This window comes from Capra hircus, chromosome 19 (assembly GCF_001704415.2).
Source record: "Capra hircus breed San Clemente chromosome 19, ASM170441v1, whole genome shotgun sequence".
NCBI classification, from domain to species: domain Eukaryota; kingdom Metazoa; phylum Chordata; class Mammalia; order Artiodactyla; family Bovidae; genus Capra; species Capra hircus.
In genome coordinates, this window is record NC_030826.1 from 30397956 (window position 1) to 30418657 (window position 20702).

Consider the following 20702-nt stretch of genomic DNA (forward strand, 5'->3'; position numbering starts at 1 on the left):
CTTTCAGGTATATTTTAACATACAACATTGTTCTAATATTTGATGTAATTTTAAAATTTTTATGTATGGACATAAAATCTAATTTAAGAAAAATGTTGCCATTTAAAAAATTCAGAATTGCATTTACACTGTTACTTTTTTCTCTTAGTCCTTTTGTGGACTATAGAGAATAGTCCACAATATGAGAAATATTGATTGTATTAAGTTTAAATTGTGTATATAGTGACTATAAAGCTCTTTCGGTAAGATGCCTTCAGACTGTCTAGACGGTGCGGTGCTATCTCTTTCTATTTGCTATGGAAATACCAGGTTTGAGGTGTTGCACGCTTTACTGTAGCGACAGAACCCAACTGGGAAGTGTGTCTCTGCCCACCTTTGGTTGCTTTCACCACTTCTTCACGCTGACTGCGCTCTCCCTTTTAATTTCTCCATCTCTGGGAGGTCTCCTTTCAGTTTTCCGGCTTTTGAAATTCCCCAGTGGCTCAGTGGTAAACAATCCACCTTGCAGTGCGGGAGCCATAGGAGACTCAGGTTCGATCCCTGGATCAGGAAGATCCCCTGGAGAAGGAAATGGCAATCCACTCCAGTATTCTGCCTAAGAAATCCCATGGACAGAGGAGCATGGTGGGCTGTCGTCCATGGGGTCACAAAGAGTGAGACACGGCTGAACTGACATTAGCACGCACGCAAGCACAGTTTTGTGCATTCATCCACAGAGCGCATGTTGGACACTGAGGCTCCATCCAGCGATGGAGATTAATGGGGCAGCAGTGAATAGAACCAGTCCCTGCCCCCGGCGGGCTCTTAGTGCAGTGGAGCCGCTGTGTCCTGGGCACCTTTGCTTCCACTGTTCTGTCAGGAGAGAGAAGCAGCATGAGGGCTTCTGTGGAGTCCCCTGGTAGCTACCTTCCTGGTGGGAGACCACAGCTCAGAGGTCCTGCAGTGGCCTGGCCTGTCGTGGCGTCAGGCAGAGCTGTCTCTGTGGGCTCGGACCTCAGAGGATGTCTCGAGGAAAGGGAGGGTGGGAGCAGGGCTGGTGGCGCAGAGGCCAGCTCTAAGTTGACGGCTCTTGTTATTGTACAGTTGGTAACTGTGTTTTAGGGTAAGTTTTCAGCTGTTGACATCTATTAGCACTTTCACCCAAGACTGGTCCTGTGATCTGCGTAACTTAAAATTTATAAGTGCAGTTTGGTAATGCTTGCAGAAAATCAGTCTTCCAGTTTGCTCTGGAACATAGCCATTAACTGTATGTTAAAAGAAGCCACTCATTTCTTTGCAAATGAAGGGCTTGAAATCACCAAAGCAGCATTTTCTTACTTATTAGGGTATACTCTAGTGCCAGAATCTCCAGTTTCATTCTGAAGGTATTTCAAATGATCAGAAAAACTATAATTTAATTCATTAAAAATAATTATATAGCAGACGGTAGTTGAAGGAGGGAATGGAGTGCGGAGAACACAAGTACATTTTGTTAAAAGTCCGCTAAGTGTGAATGCTGCTTCAATGTTCAATTCTCCATCACAAATCAGAAAGACTTATTGTAAGATGGTTCTGATGACTAATGGAAGCTCTGAAGGATTAATTTTTCCCCATTGTTTGACTTACACATAGTTTTTTTTTTTTAATATTGCTATATCACTATTCCAGTAGTTTATTACAATTGCCTGTTAAAAGTTAGTGGAGTTTTATTGGTGATGTGTGTGTAGGTTTATAACACACACACACGTGTGAGATTGCATATTTAATTTTGGAACTAGATTTTTATAAAAATTCAATAAAAATCCACGTTATACCTCATGATCTTTGATCAATTATAGTTTCTGCTCTTATTTGGTTTTTTAAATATATATAAGAATATATATTATCTTATTTATCTTAAGTAAAGTTATTATTTGAGACAACAGTGTTAATATTTCTGTTTAACACTGTTGGATTATTGAATTTTTCTAAAGTCTGAATGTAAGACTACATCAGGGGAAAATACTTCTTTCCGATGTAGAGCTCCTACATTTAGAAGGTTGATTAGTTCATCATTTATCATTTGGAGATAATGATTTTGTACTTGTAAATATGTTTATGTGATTTATGAGCAAGTTTGATATCTCAGTGACTGTAATGAGCTAACTTGTAAACATAGTTCTTTAAAATATGATTTGCCTTGCTTTATAAAACCAGTTTTTCTTTGGATGGGGGAGAGCAGGAGATTTGCTCGAAACAAAGTTTTTGAGATATGGTTTTGTGAGTGTTAAATTTACCTCCATGTGTCTGCATTTTGATTTTTTTATTTCTACGAGAATTTTAAGACCTGAAGGCATAGGGATTTTCCTCATAAAACACCTAATAGAATCCTGTGCCAATCAAAGTGAAAGCAGTTGGGAATCTGGAAAATAATTTCACACAAGGGCACTTTAGCTCCCTTTCCCCACCACGTGCTGCAGTGTATTTTCCGCAGTGTAATTCTGGAGAATTCTTGATGGCTGAAGACAACTTCTGGGTGTTGAGCTTCCGTACCTTTGCCTTTTGTACTTTCCGTAGCTCTAAAAAGATTTAGTGGCTTTAAAAAATTGTTTTCCTTGAGAATGTTTGCATAGCAACAAGATGTTTATTTAGAAAATTTCATGTTCCAGAGCTGACCGTTATCCTTGAAGTCAGTAGTAGAAATTAGATTACAGGTATTGATTGCTTTGGATAACACTGCACAGCTCAGTATTTGGGGGGAAATGGTGATATCCTAATGAGAGATTTTCCTTTCATTGTGAAACTATTCTTTTGAATAAGTACCCTGGATTGTTTTAAAATTGGTAATAATAAGAATGAGCCAATGAAGAGGAGAAAGGATGTTTTGTGAGTCTTCCCAGAAGTTTGAGGAAGTTGTTTGTAAATTTACTGACTTGGTAAGTTCTGTGAAAGATGATGTTTCCCTCAGGAGAGTATTTGACTTTGTCGGAGGTGGGGTGTAGAGAACAGGTGAGCAGTGCAGAGAGGGTCAAGCCCTCCTGCATTTAGAACTAAGAGCTTAGATCACTTGATTATTAAACTTCTGATTTCTCGCTTTATGTAGCAAAAATCTACACCCAGTGACTAAAATTTTATTACTTGAAATTTATTAAACTCAGCCATCCTAAGAAACAGAATGACCACATTTGCTTCGAATGGAGGTTAACATGGGTTATTTAAATATACATATATGCTGAAGTTAGTTAAAAATGAGACTTTTGTAGGATTTGCCACAAGTCCTTAGGGCTAAACATCTATTCATCACTATCTTTGTGGACCTTGATAAACTGTCAATGGAAAGCCCTTCTCCTTAGAAACTATTTTTATAGTTATTGAATCCCATGAATTGTAGTCTTGGCAGAGTCAACTTCACATGTTCCCTTTAAACCAATTACCATTCCAAGGGGACTGTTACCTAATTATCTCTGGTCTTGGGAGTGATGGGAACATTAATTCTTCATGAAAATGGTTTTGTTGCTAGAAGAAGAAAGGTTTTAAATACCTATTGCACCGTAAAAATCATTTGGAGAAACGTGTGTTTTTGAATGAGAAAAAAATGGGTGGTTCTCCCTCCCACACTGCAGGAAGTCACGCTGCAGGAAGGCTCCCTTCATCTTCCAGTCCAGCTTTACTCTGAGCAGTGAGAGGATATTTGACAAGACTTTTATGAGAAATTTCCAGAAAGTATTCCCAATTGATTCTCCAGTTAATCAAAGTGACTTTCAATTTAGCTTATAAATTTAGGGTGATGGTTTTTAAACAAGGTTCACTAAATACTTGAATTCTTACTGCGTGACTTTGAGTGCTTTGAAAATCCAGACGCAAGTGTCTAGATGAAACGATGTTCCAGAGGAAATTTGCAGGGGCCATGGTGGTATTCATCTTTCATTAGGTAGAATTCAGTGAATATTACTCAGAAATGAAAATGAAATGTATACATATTTACTCTTTAGAGAAGCTCTTAAAAAGGTTAAATAAACAGAGGCATGGTATAACATTTAATAAATATGTATATGCCACTAGTGGTGAGAGGCACCGCTGTCTTTAAAGATGGATTAAGTCTTGACCCTACTCTGAAGAAGCTTATGTTCTTTGAGAAATCGCGCATGTAGAGGCAGACCACGTGGTGGAGCTAAATAACAATAGGTAGCTCTCACTTAGTGCTTGCAAAACCCTGTTCTTAGATTTTTATTTCTCTTACCTAGTCTTCTCTATCACTTTCAATTATCTACGTTATTAACACCGTTTCTTCCAGCAGTCTTATGAAGTAGGTACGTAGATGAGACTGAAGCCCAGAAACGTGAAGGGCATTTTCCAAAGTCATGCAGCTACAGAGTGGCCGACTGTGTGACGCTGGCCTGGTCACAGGTTACATGCTGTAAACCGTACCATTTTATGGACTCTTGAAAGAAAGCAGTGTGCACTCATAGGAATGATGCTTTAAATCAGATGGCTTTTGAGGGGTCTTCAGTTGAAAATGATCAAGTCTGACTAAACATTAAATGGAGGGATTCCTTCTTGCGGCTCTAAATGAAGGGACAGAAGGGATCTACCACTAGGGAAGAAATGGTCAATGAAAACTCTAAATTCTGAACTAGACAGATGCAGAGGATGGAGTGCTTTGGGTGGGATTGTGAGGTAACTTGTTTGCAGAACAGCTGACAGAGATGAGTAGGTCAGGAGACTGGACCTATTCCACCACGGTGGCGGTGATAGGTGCAGCCGTGCGCTGCTTGAAGACAGACTTGCGTACAGGCTCTCGAAAACCAGTTGATGCTTTTAGCAAAAGATTTATGTCCCTCCTACATTCTTGTAACGAGAGGTGGGAGAAAGAACATTAATTTTTAAAAAACTTTTGATGATAGACGTTTTCCAACTTAGAATAGTATAATAAGCCCCATGTACCCATTACATAGCATCACTGATTACAAACTTAGGGCCACCTTTACTGCATTTGCTGTGCTTCCCGCTACTAAAACACTGTCAAGCAAGTGCTGATTATCGTTAGTTCATCCACAGATGTGTCAGTCACACGTCTTCTAAGTGATAAGGGTTAGACTCCTATAACTTCAATGTCTTGTCACACTTTTAAGTAAACCAGTATTATCAGACAGCCACTCAGTGTTCAGATTTCCTCAAATGTCCTACAGGTGCCTTATTCCCAGTTGATTTGTTCCAAGTTGAGCTCTTAACAAGGTCCACACTGCATTTGGTTGATATGTCTCTTAAATTTCCTGAAAGCAGCTCCATCTTCTCTTCTTTTTCCTCACCACTTATTCATTGAAAAACTTGGGTCATGTATTTTGTAGCATTTTGTACACTTTGAACTTGATTGATTACATCCCTTTGGTAATTAGTGCTTCACATGTTCCTCCTTGCCCTGCATTTCCTGTTACTTGATAGTTGGCTACAGAAGATTTGATCATGCAGAGCTTCAGGTTTTGGACAAGAACACTTGATAGGTGATGCTGTGTGTTTTTTGTTGCATCACACCAGGAGGCACGTGATTTCTGGTTGCAACTCTCCTTAGGACTAATCAGCGGGTTTCGGTGCTGTCAGTGTGATTCGTGTGGAGTAAACTTCCCCATCAGCCTTTCAGCTGATGCTTCTGGCCGCCGTCAGTGGTTTTCGTCTAGACTAATTCTTTCATTTGGGACTGGTTAACTTGAGTTTCTAAACATTTGTGGTTTTCTGCAAATTGTTGCTGTCTTCAACCAACAAATAGTTTGTGTTTGGGGCATATTGTCGAATGCATGTTACTGCACTGATCATGTATGACTTAACTGCACCAGTGCTGCTGAGGTGAGGTGCATGCATCTATATGCACACGCGTGTACACAAGCCCTAATTGCACTTTTCTGTACTCTAAGAGGATTAGAACTGGACGTCTGTCTCTTCTTCTTACCCTGGAACATGAGTTAATCTGTTCCCTAACCAGGGTTCTTTTCAACTTTTTAAAGATCTCTAAATCTCTATAGGTAATAAAAAGCCATGTCAAATAATAAGTCTTGTCCTTTTTTTTTTTTTTTGGTGAAGTTGAGGAACCAGTGGGCATGTGAGACCAGTTGTGCCAAATTAAGATCAGTCCTGAACCGATGCCAGCTGTGCTCATTAATTGATATTCAGCACTTAGATTGCTCAGCTCCTCCAGGCATTCCCTTCCCAGGACTTGGGAACCAGGATTAGTCATCGAAAGTCAGTTTGGTGAGAATAGAAGGAAATAGGAGTTCTCATCCAAGATATTAAAAAAAAAAAACAAACCACAAAAGCCATGAACACCCTGTGTTCCAGTTGGCAGTCACCTTCTCAGTGACTGGTTTATGCTTGTTCAACACGTGTCGTTATTCACCTTTCATTAATGACAGTTTCGTAAGCAGCTCTTACCTGTCACTGTCCCTGTTCAGTTACCCATCTTGTAACCAAAGGACGAATGTCTCCCTGTGGTGGTGGTCTGATATGGCTTTGACCTTGCCCAGTTGTGAATGACAAACCCGAGAAACTTCCATCAGACGTCTAGAGTAATGCAGCACTGAAATGCAAAAAGGTGGTTGAGTGTATAAAAGATGATCACAGATCTTACAACTGAAGGCAGTTATAAATGCCAGTTGTTTTTTTAAAGCATTATGACTAATGCTTGTGTCATGAAGTTGTATCAGTTAGGTGCATTTCTTTAGTTAAAGTTTGCTGGCTAACTTTTTCAGAGAACCTACCTACCTTTTAGCTATGCTTCGTTTGATTAATGTGAACCGAAGAAGCAACATATTAGGTCTATCAGGAAGTACTGATAAAACCCCCAAACGAGACGTTTGAGTGAAGCTATTTGTCCCTAAGGGTGTTAAATCAAAACTTGAGCTCGGATTATTCATTTATTCAAGAAATATTTGAGTTCCTGTGATATGCAGGTGCTATTATGAAAAGTCACCGGAGTGCTAAATCTAATTTCCAGTGGTCAGAAGTCATCCATATGAGTATGTAGGTTCTGAGTGTGAGAATGCTTTTGTTCAGATGTTGACTGTGTCCCTGAAGAAGCAAGGGGTTGTTATATAATAACTGAGGTATTCTCTTGAGGATTAGTTTAACGTTATATGTTGTAGGGCTTTTGGCCCCCCCCAACTATGGATGATATTTTAGAATTAGAGAAAGTATCCTTGAGCTATAGCGTCCCTTCTGCTTTAGGTGGCACAGGCTGCAGGCTTGCTCACAGGTTTGGGTAACATAAAAATATCAGTTTATAAATATTGATGAAAATAAGGACAGATTTATTTCTTGACGTTAACTTCTTTTGCCTTTAGAAAATCTTAATATTCCTCACTTTTCACTGTTTCACATTTTGACACTGAGGTATTTTCTGACCCTACACAGTTTTCCAACATCAACTGTGCAACTCAGTTCTGACACTGTCTGCCTTGGGTTAGCATCACATCTCACAGGTTAAAGGGTTCAGCCCCATAACGTGGCCCTGACTTCAGATCCAGCTGCAAATGGGGTGCCCAGGCTGCTCACACTTCTCCCTGGCTGACTGCATGTTACAGGGTTCCCTTAGCACCACACCCCCACCCCCCTGCCAGGGTTCACTTGTTTGCTAGAACAGCTTGCAGAACTCAGGAAAACACTTTACGTATGTTCACCAACTTATTATAAACGTGTGTAACTCAGGAAGAGCCAAATAGCAGAGGTATAGGGCAAGGGATAGAGAGAGAGGAGGGCATAGCCTCCCTGCCTTCTCTGGGTGCATCATCCTTTTATTGCTTCTGTGTATTTGCCAACCAGGAAGCTCAGAGCTAATTTTGGGGAGTTTTTATGAAACTTTCATTGCAAAGGTATGACTGATTAAATCGTTGACCTTTGGGGATTGAACTCAGTCTCCACACCCTCTGCCTTCTGTGGTGGTTGGTGGGTGGGGCTGAAAACCCTCTGATCATTTGACTGGTTTTTCTGGAAACCAGCACCCCCCATCCTGAAGTTCTGTACGCCCTCCCCACCTTCCACCTAATTAGCATAAACCCTGATGTAGTGGAAGGAGGCTTGTCATGAATAATAAAAGATGTTTATTACTTAGGAAATTCCAAGGGTTGTAGGAGCTCTGTCCTAGGAGCCTCAGACAAATATCACATGCATTTTTTAAAAATTATTGCTACGTCACAGATAGTGTCTGTAGCAAAACCGCGTGCATACAGCAGATGCATAGCTTTGAATCAGTACGGTTTCTAGATAGGCTAATCTGGAGTTACCTGGAAGGAAGAGTGGGTATGCACTGTTTCTTTGGCCAGTGGGTAGTTGGATTTTCTGTTATGAAAAGGATCAAGATGTCCTATCTGAGGACTGAGTGGTACCTCCAGTGTGATGCTAAATTGTCTGTAAAAGAAACAGCTTCCTTTATCCTAATCTACTTGCTAATTTATAGGATTAATTTAGAAGAGTTAATCATTTATGACTGTGTGGGAATCCTTATTAGTATTTTAGGTTGATAAGGAAAGAAATTAGATAAAGGAAGAAATTAACATTTGACAAAAGTCTGGCTATGTTGCATGAGAGTCCCTTGAACTGCAAGGAAATCAAACCAGTCAATCCTAAAGAAAATAAGTCCCGAATATGCATCGGAAGGACTGATACTGAAGCTCCAATACTTTGGCCACCTGATGCAAAGAAATGACTCATTGGAAAAGACCCTGATGCTGGAAAAGATGAAGGCAGGAGGAGAAGGGGATGACAGAGGATGAGATGATTGGATGGTATCACCAACTCGATGGACATGAGTTTGAGCAAGCTCCAGGAGTTGGTGAGGGACAGGGAAGCCTGGTGTGCTGCAGTCCATGGGGTCGCAAAGAGGCAGACACAACTGAGCAACTGAACTGAACTGCTAATGGTATTATTCTAGGTAAGCTCTGTAAGGAGAAGTCAGATCTGGTTTTTTAGGAGCTGCCATCGAGGTCGTGCTGTTGGCTGAAATGCCCTGTGGCCTGGAAGCACTCACTGGAGCTCTAGGTCAGTGGCCCTTGCTTTGCCTTCTTTGTGTCATGCACCTGGTCTTTTCTTAGCACTGTGGTGCTTGTAACAAAAGGGGTGAAGCACTGATGGGAAACTACTGACTGTATTATTAAAAAATACGGTGAATGTGCTTGTGTCATCCATAGGTGGTAGGAAGTTAAAATGATGGTAGGATGTTGTGGGGTTGCCACGCAAAAAAAATAAATGTGATATAAGACCAGAGGGCACTTTGTTCCCTGTTAGGGCTCAGGCATGCCGTTGTGAGAACACCTGCACCTCTGCCTCCGCGGTGAGGCTGGTGGAAGCTTCTGCCTGGCCTCAAGGTGTTGGAAACTGAAATAAGCCCTGTGACTCTTTTTGGCACAGTTTTCCTAAGTTTGCATATTATGTGCCTTGTCCCACTAGGAGGAGGACCACTGTGGATGGTTTTCCAGAAATCCTAACAGACTGCTGTTGGTGGATGCTGAGACGGTAACTTCAGACTTTGGGAAACCTGAGGGGTCTGATGGGGAGGCCTGCCCATCTCAGGAGAAGGGAGCTCTCTGACCATCAGCGTAGAAAGTTTTGTTGGAGTTGATCAACATGGCATTTATGTCTCACTTGTCTCCATGGGGCCCCTGTTGGTATGTTCACACGTTTGAGGCTTGAGAGCAAAAATGCCCTGTGGATTTGGCTGAGTTTGGGGGATTACGTGGGCTTAAAGTATTCTGCTGCCTGGACAAGGTGCTGGGAGCTGTGACTGCCTGGTGTGCCGTGAACATTCCCCTCTTTGACCAGGGTTTGCAGCCCGTGTGGCCACCGAGCTTCTCTGTGGAGGGAAGTAGTGTAGGTGTGTTGTGGGCTAGGCCTTTTGTACAGGGACCGTGAAGGACGAAGGCATAAAAGAGATGCCCAGTAAGCTGGAGAGAATGTGAGGGACTCAGAGTGCTCAGCACGTCTGCCTCTCCCTCCACGCTGGCGCAGAGGTGTGCTGACGGCCACAGCTGCCGCCGCTCTGCATCCGTTTGGATGGCAACCCACTCCAGTGTTCTTGCCTGGAGAATCCCATGGATGGAGGAGCTTGGTGGGCTACAGTCCACGGGTTGCAAAGAGTCGGATACGACTGATCGACTTCACTTTCACTCACTTTCAAGGCAGGTGTGCAGCTGGAATTCCCACTGTTAGGGACGGCCATCGGAGCGCGGCATTGTGGAGGGAGGGGATTGCCTTGGATAGTGTTTCCTGTTCTCTTGGAGATTAAAATATTGTTAATTTAGCTGATTCCCAATCATTGGACCACCAGGGAAGGCTGCATACTTGTATTCTTAAGGCCATTTTTTTAAACTTCTTCTCTCGGCCTCAGCAAGGTTAGGTTTAGAGAATAGATAGGTCGCTTTTAGGAAGTTTTGGTGTCAGGAGCAAGGAGGTTATAATTAAAACAGAAAAGAAAAGAAAAAACCCTTAGTATAGAAAAACTGAAACAGAAAAGCAGAAAAAATTTAAAAATCACTGATGATTTTAGCACTATGAATTAATTACCAGTGATGTTCTGAAGAGTGTGTATTATAAATTATATATACATGTGCTTTACTAAAATGATAGTTTATTAGACACATTGCATATTGCCTGATTAAAAGGAGAAAAAAAAGCCCTTAAACTATTAGTGTTCATTCTAATGTTAGTAGTCTTTTGTGGTGTGTTTTCTTGGTGGTAGTGTGGTATTCCCAATATGGGTGTGGCATAATTTTTATAACGCATCTACCACAAGTAGCTTTCTCTGGGTAACTTCCTTTGTGTAGTCTTTGACCTGCTGAAGCACGGATGCTCGGGGATGGAGTTACTGGCTTAGCCAGCGGGACATTCTGAGGCGTTCTCCAGGCGTCGCGCTCGGGAACCTGGGCCGTTAGCAGTCCGTCCACAGCAGTGCACCGTTCGTCCTTTCTCTTGCCTGTGTTCGCCTGTGGACTGAAGAGGTGTGGAGGGTTTCTGTGTCTGGGGTGATTCTTAGGCCACTGAGGCACATGCGGAGTAGTTTCTGCATTGCTGGAGCTGAGGTGGGTAAGGGACACCGTCTGACTACACACAGCCGTGAAAGTACAGCTGTGGTAGAGTCCCTTGGGGACCGCTGCGTAGCATACCTTCGTGAACGTTGATATTAGGGCTCTCTATTTATGTGTGGTATTTAAGGCAAAAATTGAATTTTTTTTTTTTTGGATGACTAGAAGAATTTGAATTTTTTTTTCATGTTAATGGCTTATTTCTATTCTATTTGTATTCTTTCTTTTGTTAATTACCTGTTCGTGCCGTTTGTGAATTTTCTAATGGGGATATTTGCTGTCATTGATTGGTAAGGCACTTATACCATACTCTCTCCTGGTGTGTCATTGCAGAAGGCAGTGGCTTTAACTGAGGCTCTGCAGTTGAGACCGAGGGCTTCCCTCTTTGCCTCTCAGTGACCCCGGGGTCCTCACAGCAGAACTTGGGTCTGTGGAGGTCCAAAGCCAAGATTCTGTCCGCATGGTGGTGTGGACAGACTTCTCAAGTCCTGTAAGTTTTAGTAGAGCCTGGACATATGTGCTGTACTGCTGATCCTGGGAGGGCCTTCCTGAATTGGCTGGCTTTCTGGGTATTTTTGAGGAGTTTGGACTAATCAGGATTTGGCCAGTTTAGTTGGAGGAGTTATATTTGTTTGCTGGTTATTGACATCCGGCCAGTGTTAGTCCTTACCACAGCAGTTCCGACACGTAAGGGACAGTTTGTAGTCTTGGTTTTACAGATGTGTGGATTACTAGACCACAGAAATAACTCTCTTTTTATTTTCATCAGTATTTTATTGGTGCTCACTTAATATCTAGCAAAAGTACTTTTCTTCCCTATCTCTACCCTTTAACTTCCTCTCGCCACAGTCCCTTTCAATTTTGGCAGGATACCAAAGACAGTAGTCTTTGTGGGTAGGTCACTGCTTTGTCCTTTTGTCCCCTCTGCCTGGCAGACTGGCTTGCATATAAGTGTGACATCTCTGCACCTCTGGCTCCATAACTTCTTTCATTGGACTTCCCCCAAATCCATCTTGCACACACAAGGGTTAAAATGTGATGAAGGGGCTGTTGGTTTCTTAAACTCAGCACAGTCCAGTTTCCAGAATGCTTACGTGCATGGGTGAGTGACAGTGTTTTGTTTTACTGATGAGAGCTCAGAGTTCTAAGTGCGATCTTATTGATTTCTGGATGTTGCTTACCCTTATGTGGGCTTCCCTGATGGCTCCCACAGTGAACAATGCGGGAGACCCGGGCTCGTTTCCTGGGTCGGGAAAGTCCCCTGGAGAAGGAAATGGCAATCCACTCCAGCACTCTTGCCTGGAAACTCCCATGGACGGAGGAGCCTGATAGGCTACAGTCCATAGGGTCGCAAAGAGTCGGACAAGACTGAGCGACTTCACTTACCCTTATGTACCAAATTCTGGAAGAGGAGGAAGCAATATAATGTTAGCTGATAGTGGCTCATTTAATTATTGGAATGCCTGGGACCGCGAGCCTAGAATGGACAATGTTGCCCATTTCTCCTGATTCCAAGTCAATGTCCTTCCTCTGTTACTCTCTTTTGTTCATGATATAAGAGAGAACACTTGTCATGGTAGAAATGGAGGCAGAAAAGGGGATGAAAGTAAACTCTGGTCTGCCACTTTATTTCCTCATTTCTGAAGTTGTTTGAGGTTGCATAGTTGGAATTGTCTTCCTCTTTTCCGGTGATTACAGATAACTTGAAAAATTACTCTAGATATTCTTTCTGTTTTGCAGATGAGGTTACTCAGAGCCAAGGGAGAAATGAGAATGTAAGGCAGTTCTTTCCCCCGCTCCTTGGTGGGCGCTCTGAACAACTATGGGTCACCCGCTAGGATTCCTGGAGTACAATAGGAGTGCTCTGTCTGTTGCAGTTAAAGTTCCCGCCCACTCCTGGCCTTGGTTCTGGGGAGTCCCCTGTGGTGGCAGGGTGCTCCCTCCAGAGAGACTGCTCTGATCACCTTTCCATCATTTCTGCCCACTCCTCTGGCCTGTGAGTAGTGGCTTGAAACAGCAACTGTTTAATTCTTCATGATTCTCTTTGTTACTCACATGTCTGCGTTCAGCTCGTTGGTCTGCTGGAGCTGCTTCAGCTCAGCTGGACTGGCCAGGCCTTCAGGCCTCTCGCTTCATGTGCTCCTTCATCGTCCAGGAAGCTTGACTGATCCGCTTTCCGTTTAGACTCAGGAACTCTGCAGGAGGGTGAGAGTGGAACCGGCAAGGGCACGTCCCAGGCCTGCCTGGATTCAGGAGAGGGGACACAGATTCCACCTGTGATGGCAGGAGCAGCAGAGTCACGTTGCAGAGCGGCAGGGACACGGAGCTGCAGTTCATTGGTGGCTATTTCTGTAACAGTCTGCTACAGAAACCTCAGAGATCTGAAAGCTGAAAGATGTCTTCCTTTCAGCCGCAATATTCTGAGTTGTTCTGTGGTCAGATTTAGAGCAAAAGATACTCCTGGGCCATAGTGAGGATGGACATGCTTGGACAGGTCCTCCTGCTTCAGAATCGCTGTTCTGACTATTCTTGAAGATCCCATGCTTGGGAATGCTCCCCCCATGAGAACTGTGGGGAAGAAATTGTAGAGTGATGCTACTGGAAAGGTGTAAATGTCACTGGCATCCTCTTAAGGCAGAACTTTGAAACCAGAATTTCAAGGGTGATGCAGAAAGGTTGACCCCTCTGTCCTTGGATCGGCTTGAGTAGGGCTTGAGGCCGCTGAACCACCTCGGCCAGCTTCGGGGCCAGCTGTGGTTCTCATTTTCTCCCTGCATTGAACAGATGTCCTCATTGTCATATAAATTATGGCATGAAAAAAGTCAGACAGCCTTGCCCTAAAGGACACAGCAGCGCTCTGGGAATATGGCTGGCTGAGGACACATACTGTTTTCCTTATCAGTCAGGGTTCCTGGGTGCAAACAGCAGAAACTGATTCCAGCTGATTTAACCCACGCTTTTTGTTGTCTGGTTCTTTCTCTGTCAGATTTATTCCCAGATCAGTAAACATGTGAACCTGTTTTCCATATCAGGCACTGAACTTGGGTTTCAGGTATACAAAGACAGTCTTCTCTATGGGAAACTCCTTCCATATAAATAAGATGTTTGACCTGCCTTGTTTCTATCCTACTGTAGATAAAGGGGAGGGTCTGTTTATTTCTGTTGATTGGTTAGGAATTTATTATTTGGTGACAGTCTTACCAAAGGGAGGATTATAATCACAGATTTATAGTCTTTCTTGATAGTAAATTACTTGTAAAGCTATTTTAATCCCTGTTAGCTTCTAAAAATCTCCACTAGCCATCTATAGTATAGTATCCTTATACTCTCTGCCTGTTGCAGGCAATAGAAAAAAAAATCCATATTGATCCAATATCCTGTTTGTTTGTAGTTTTGTCAAAATATCTGAATACATGGTGACAGGTTGCCTTTAGGGTTTAGTTTTTTGGGGCCTTTGAGAAAGAGAGGTAAAGACAAAAAACATCAGAACTAAGAAAGCTTCTTACTTAGAGAATGAATATAGAGGAAGAGATGCTTAAACAAGCAAACAAAAAGGCTCATGCCTACAGAGATTCAGAAATAGCCCTTAAAGTATTACAGAAGCTGCCTCTTTCTACCTTACCATCCACCTCACCTTTGATGGCCTTTCTGGGGTGTTCATTGTCCTCTTAAATGTGGGGTGCACTGTTGAGAACGGGTCATGTAACTCAATCTCAGACTCTGAGTCATTGTTGCTTATAGATACTTTGAACTTTTATAGAACTCTTTAGTGTATTTTGTTAGTAAAAGATCAAAATATATGCTTGGACTGTTTTTAAGATAGCTGCAGATGTTTCTGAAGTAGAGTGTGTTTAAATCTCATTTATGTAGGTTAAGTCACATTCTGTTCCTTGTGTGTGTGTTCATTTATATAGTAAATGTCCTTTAAGGACCCTAATTTATTTTTGTTTAATGTGAACGCAGTGTGAAAAGGAATCTGTGTGTGTGTGTGTGTATTATATAGAAATATTTATTTTCAAAAGTGCAGTTTGAGTAAGTTTTAATTATAGTAACATGTTTTATTTGCCTACAAAGGTTAGCTACTGTCCTGTCAAATTGGGCTTTTGCAGAGAGGGCCAGTTTCAGTGTCTTTCTCTAGATAGTTTTCACAGTGATTCTATGTTCTGTTATTGTCCTTAGCATTTAATCTTTCATCACTTTTTCACCCTGCGGAGAATATGGGTGATGTACCAGTCAGTTTCAAACACACACATGGCAGGTGGTGTTCAGCCTTTGATTTGGGGAGCTTGTAAGCATTGAGTTAATTCAGATTTATGATCACGCAGGTTCTTCATTTGCCATATAAAGTAGCATTCATAGATTCCGGTATTTTGGGGGCCACCTTTTCTGCCCACTACCATTTGCCTCTGGTCCCTATGTAATTACATCTGTCCCACATGCAAAATACATTCACCCTCCTCAACATTTCCCAGAAGTCTTGGCTCATTACAAAATCAGCTCAAGTCCAGACCTTGTTTAGACATCGTCAGCTCATCAGTCCCACATCTCGTCATTGGAAGCATCTCAGTCAGGTATGGGTGAGACTCTTGAGTATGATCCATCATGACACCAATTTCTTCTCCATCTGTGAACCCAGTAACTAGATGATGAATTATCTGCTTCCAAAAAATTTATGGCGGTAGGTTAGGCAGTGGATAACCGTTAGGGAGATTTTCATTCAAAAAGGGAGGAAACTGAAGGCAGAAAGGAGTGAGCAAATAGTCCCAAACAATTTCAGAATCTAGTAGGGCCTGCGAATGGTCCTCCACCTTTAAACCTTCCTTAAAGACAGGTTTGTAGGACATGAAAGAACTTACTCATTTAAAGCTGCTTCTTGTTTGCTGCTGAACCTCTTTCCAAAGGTTTTTCTTCTACCAACAGTGTATTTTGCTAGTGATTCTTTTACCTGGTCATCTGATTAGCATATTATCATTTAAAAGGATAAATAGATGTGTACAAAAATAAAACCTCTAAACTTTTCCAGTTTTACATGAACAAAAGTTTTAACTGTTTTTGGTGTCACTAAGTACCTTTCATAATTTTTTCTCAGATTTGTGTAACTTTTCATACCCTTGCCATTTTTTTGTATTTTTTCTTGGTTTGTGTGATGTCCTTATATAGTTAGTTTTTGATTTTATATTGCAAGAATTTTCCAAGTCTTTATTTAATTTTTTAAAGTTTTTTTTTTTTGCTTTTTAAACACCTTTTGCATGTATAGTTTGAATATCCCTTCTCTACTTGCAATCAAATTAAAAATTATTATTATTATTATTATTATTTTAAAAGGCACCCAATAGGACAACTTCTGTGGAAAATTCACATTGTACACTGCTTATTTCTGACAATGGACTCCTTAGGAACCACTGTTATCCTGTAGCAAGGCACATCCCTGAGAGCCACTGCTAGAGCCCCATAGGAGCCCCGTGCTCCTGCCCTGTGGTCCTGTCCCGCCAGCGCGGTGCTCTCAGCCTTCCAGTCTCCTCAAAGCCCTGGGCCGAGTGGGTTGAGCCCTCTAACCCCTCTTCTGAATCCACTGAGGCGGGAAGGGGTTTGGATGGGAGAGATGTTGTTGGAATAGGTAGATATGTGTATGATACATTGTGAAAAATGAGTGTAAAATGTATCCTTAATATGTACATGCAACCAAGATGTACTAAAAATGAGGAAAAACCCAGCTCTGTTACAAAATTTCCATATAGTAAACCCCTACACTAATGATTTTGTAAGATTTATTGACATAGACAAAAATACGATCTGTGACTAAAGCATGTTGCAAATCAGTACTGTGGTCTGATTTTGATTGTAGAGGGAAAAAAATATCTCTGTGTAGAAAATAGTCTGCAATAGACAACGGTTATTTTGGGATAATTGGACTTTTAAGTGTGTATACAAGTTTTTAAAACCCTATATACTTATAGGTGTATATATAATATTATATATTTTTGTTTATCTTTTCTGAATTTTCTGGCTTTTCTGTAAAGGACTTTAAAAAAAATAATATAACATAAAACATTGATAATTTCTCCCTTCCCAAGCCAAATAAATTGCCCCAGAGAAATGATGGTTTGGCTTGCCTGTGTTATTAACTTGAAATTGACTGTTCCATGATGTTTTTAGCATCATGGTTGTGAAATGCTTTATATTCTTCACTCAGTTGTTCATATTGCATTTGAGGGGAAATGATTTTTATTAAACTAAAGAATTAAACTAGCACTGGAAAGGTGCTGATATTTTAGTATTTTTCAATATATCTGCCGAGGAGAATGATTTTTATAGTGGTATTTTTACATGCGAAAGCCTTAGCACCTCTGAACAATAGAAACTGAAAGCACAGAGCGCTGTTTTCTGTTCTTTTGGAGACAGTAAACGATTTGTGGTTAGTAACAACGTTGGATCATTTTTATTTACTTTTTCTTAATTCTGAAAAATTCTTTGCCACCTCTCAAAATATTACATTAACTATATGTTAAAGCAAAATTTCCTACGTCTTGGTGTGAATTTCTTATGCCCTCAGAATCCTACCTGTTTTATAGTACTTGAAACTTTTACTTTTTATTTGTTATTTCTTAGGTAAACGCAAAGCACTGAAGTTGAATTTTGCAAATCCACCTTTCAAATCTACAGCAAGGTTTACTCTGAATCCCAATCCTGCAGGAGTTCAAAACCCACACATGTGAGTATTCCTGGTAATCAAATAAAAGGCTCAACCCAAGCAAAGGTTTTAAAGTTATTGTTATTTTATCAATTTTTGCAAGTCGAGGGGTTGTTATTTCTCTTATTTTATGGGCCATTTGAAATATTGCTATTTGGACTTAGAAAAGCTATTGATCCTGTAGTCTGAAGTAGGCAAACACAATTTTCCTTTCTAAAGTTTTACTTGAAGAGAAGAGCTGAAGATTGAGATACTTTTATAGTGATTTAATTTCTCTAATTGAACACTGAGAGTATTGTTAATACCCCTCCTCCTGGATTTCCAATTGAGTTGTGAGTAGTATTCAGAAGGCTTAACACTCCTCTGGAGATGTGCACAAATCACCCCCACTCACGAGGTGACAAAGCCGGCTCCCGTTCTGAACATACCTAGTGCCCGTCGGGTTTCCGCGTCACAGTATACGGAAGGAGCATGTGCATGTCACTGAGCAGGTGTTAGTGATTCTTTAAAACCTGAAAAATAGACATGACGTTATATTAATAGCACTTCACTGAAAAGTGTTAAAAATACATTGGTAAATTTAAAACAATCTTATTACAATAATATTTTGCAGAAACCTTTGAATCGAAGTGAAGTGATGTGTTAAATAATAGTGTCTTCTCCTCAAACCTGGCAGGAACATGAAGGGTCAGAGCCAGCAGGTTTACACTTCTACTCGTGTCCAGAAAGAAAAAAATTTCACCCATTTCTAGTATTGAGAACTATAAAGCAAGTGGTGGAAGACACAGTTAAAAAACTGTCAGATCCATTATTTTATAGCTTTGTAATAATTCCTCAACAGTTTGCATTCAGACTTTATTAGACTACAAATACGTTTATTCTTCCTAAAGGGGCTCATTTATTGCTGTATTCTTTTGAAATTTGGCATGCACAGTATTTGCACACAGTTACAATGGCAACCCACTCCAGTATTCTTGCCTGGAGAGGAGCCTGGTGGGCTACAGTCCACGGGGTTGCAAAGAGTCGGACACGACTGAGCGACTTCACTTCACTTCACTTCACTTCACTTCACTTCACACATTGGTAGAAGAGTGTCTTGCAGTAGGGATGCTGAAAACATTTTTAAAGCATCAGTACCTAGAAGGAAGCAATATATGTGTGTGTATGCTCTTAGGCTTACACCTGTTACCTTAAGGGGAATGAAAGGTATTTTAAATGAAAACTGAGTAGCAGTTTATTTGGCTGGGTATGGTGTCTGTCAGCTTTATTAGGCTTACTTTATTAGACTGCTGTTCCCAATGAGGTTTCTTGTCAGAGCTCAACCTTTTTACCTTCTCTGAAACATATTGAGGAAGGAAATTCTTAGTATTGCCTAATTAGTCCGAGCTCCAGCAGCAAGGAAACACTCAAAAGAATCTCCTTCCTCTTTTCCTAGAATTTCTAGTGAAAGCTAGTACAAAGCAAATTCCTGAACAAAGGCCATTTCTGTTACCTTGGTTGCTAACTGAATCTCATGTTTGACATCTGAGAAAGAAAAGATATGTAGTAATCGCCCAACTTAACAAATCTTTCGTGTTTTGTTTTTTTTTTAAGCCCCCTTGGACAAAGAGAAGGACAACCTGATTTGCATTTAGAACTTAGGAAAACATTCCCATATCTGTACTGTCTTCTCTCACGACTTTCTTCATGTCTAGGGGAATTCATGGACAGTTTTTTTTTTTTTAAAACAGTATGAAAGTAAACGTTCTTCCAAAATTTAAGTCGATCAGGTCCCTCCTTTCCCTCGGCCCTTTCTCTTGTTTAAACCTACTACTTCATAGTAGTCCTGTAACCAGCTAGGTTTTTTTCCTATCTCTTCTCAGCAGGTGTTAAAAGTTAGAGAGGACACAGTAATAGACATTTTTACTTTGTGGTAGAATCTTTGGAATTTGATTCTGGTATGTGCACGGTTTAGACTCTGCCGTTGAGTTTTGTTATTGCACTGGTCGGTTACCTGGATTGGGAATAGGCAACTACTAAAATTGATACTCTTCAAAGACAATTTTTCCCTGCTTAGTGGACGGGCATACCTCCTACCTCCCACCCACCTCCGTGGGGCTTCTTGTGTGTCATCTCAGGCGCCAAAATCCGTGGCTCATCACTGTTCAGGATAAGTTTGCAATTAGAAAATACAGCTTGCAGTGTGTAAGGGCCTTGAAAAAGATGCTTAGTTGCTCAGTTGTATGTGACTCTTTGTGATCCATGGACTGTGGCCCACCAGGCTCCTCTGTCCATGGGATTTTCCAGGCAAGAATACTGGAATAGGTTGCCATTTCCTCCTCCAGGGGATCTTCCCCACCGAGGGAAGATAGCATCTTTGTGCCAAAATGTTTCCGTCTCCTAAAATATCCTTGCATTCAGTTTTGTTTTGAACTTTAGTTGTAGATATAAATATAAAACTTTAAAAATGAACTTAGAGCAAGATTAGATGAAACGTAAGCAACTAATGAAATTAAGATTCATCCCAGGCACTAGTTTCAGATCGTTTTTGGCATTGTTTGGGTGCAGGATTCTGTGGAAGATTGAGAAAAAAAAAGCGTCCTTACTTTCTGAGAAATAGCAATTTAAATAAAATTTCAAGAAGACAGCCCTTCAGGAAGTAAGGCATGGGGTGATACAGATCAGATGTCAAATGAATGGTGCAGGAGGGGGAAGAGCACTTCAGATAAACAACCTGGAGAAGGGTCACCGAGGACCAAGGTTTGAACTGGGTTTTGAAAGCCCGGTGGAGGAGCTCAGGTGGAGAACAGGGGGAGAAGGGCATTCTGGTGAGTGTCCGCGCATGATCACTGCAAGGGCGCCATGCTAGGTCCGTTTCACCGTAGCGGAGATGCTACTTGCAGATGACCTATTCCTCTCTTGGTTTTCGCACTTTGTCTTTATTGTCGGTGTTCCACAGTTATATCAGAGTGTGCTTAGGTTTGGGTCACCCTTCTGTGTACCGGATGAAT

General features: G+C 41.3%; 1 protein-coding gene across 2 annotated transcripts in view; it reads left to right on the forward strand.

Moving 5' to 3' along the window:
* The window catches only part of MAP2K4 (mitogen-activated protein kinase kinase 4), a 78056-nt gene that overhangs the window by 11546 nt on the left and 45808 nt on the right, over positions 1–20702 (forward strand). For both annotated transcript variants that reach the window (XM_018064671.1, XM_018064672.1), the window contains one exon: positions 17631–17733. In XM_018064671.1, coding sequence (XP_017920160.1) covers positions 17631–17733 — 103 coding nt within the window. The remainder of the gene's footprint in view (positions 1–17630; positions 17734–20702) is intronic.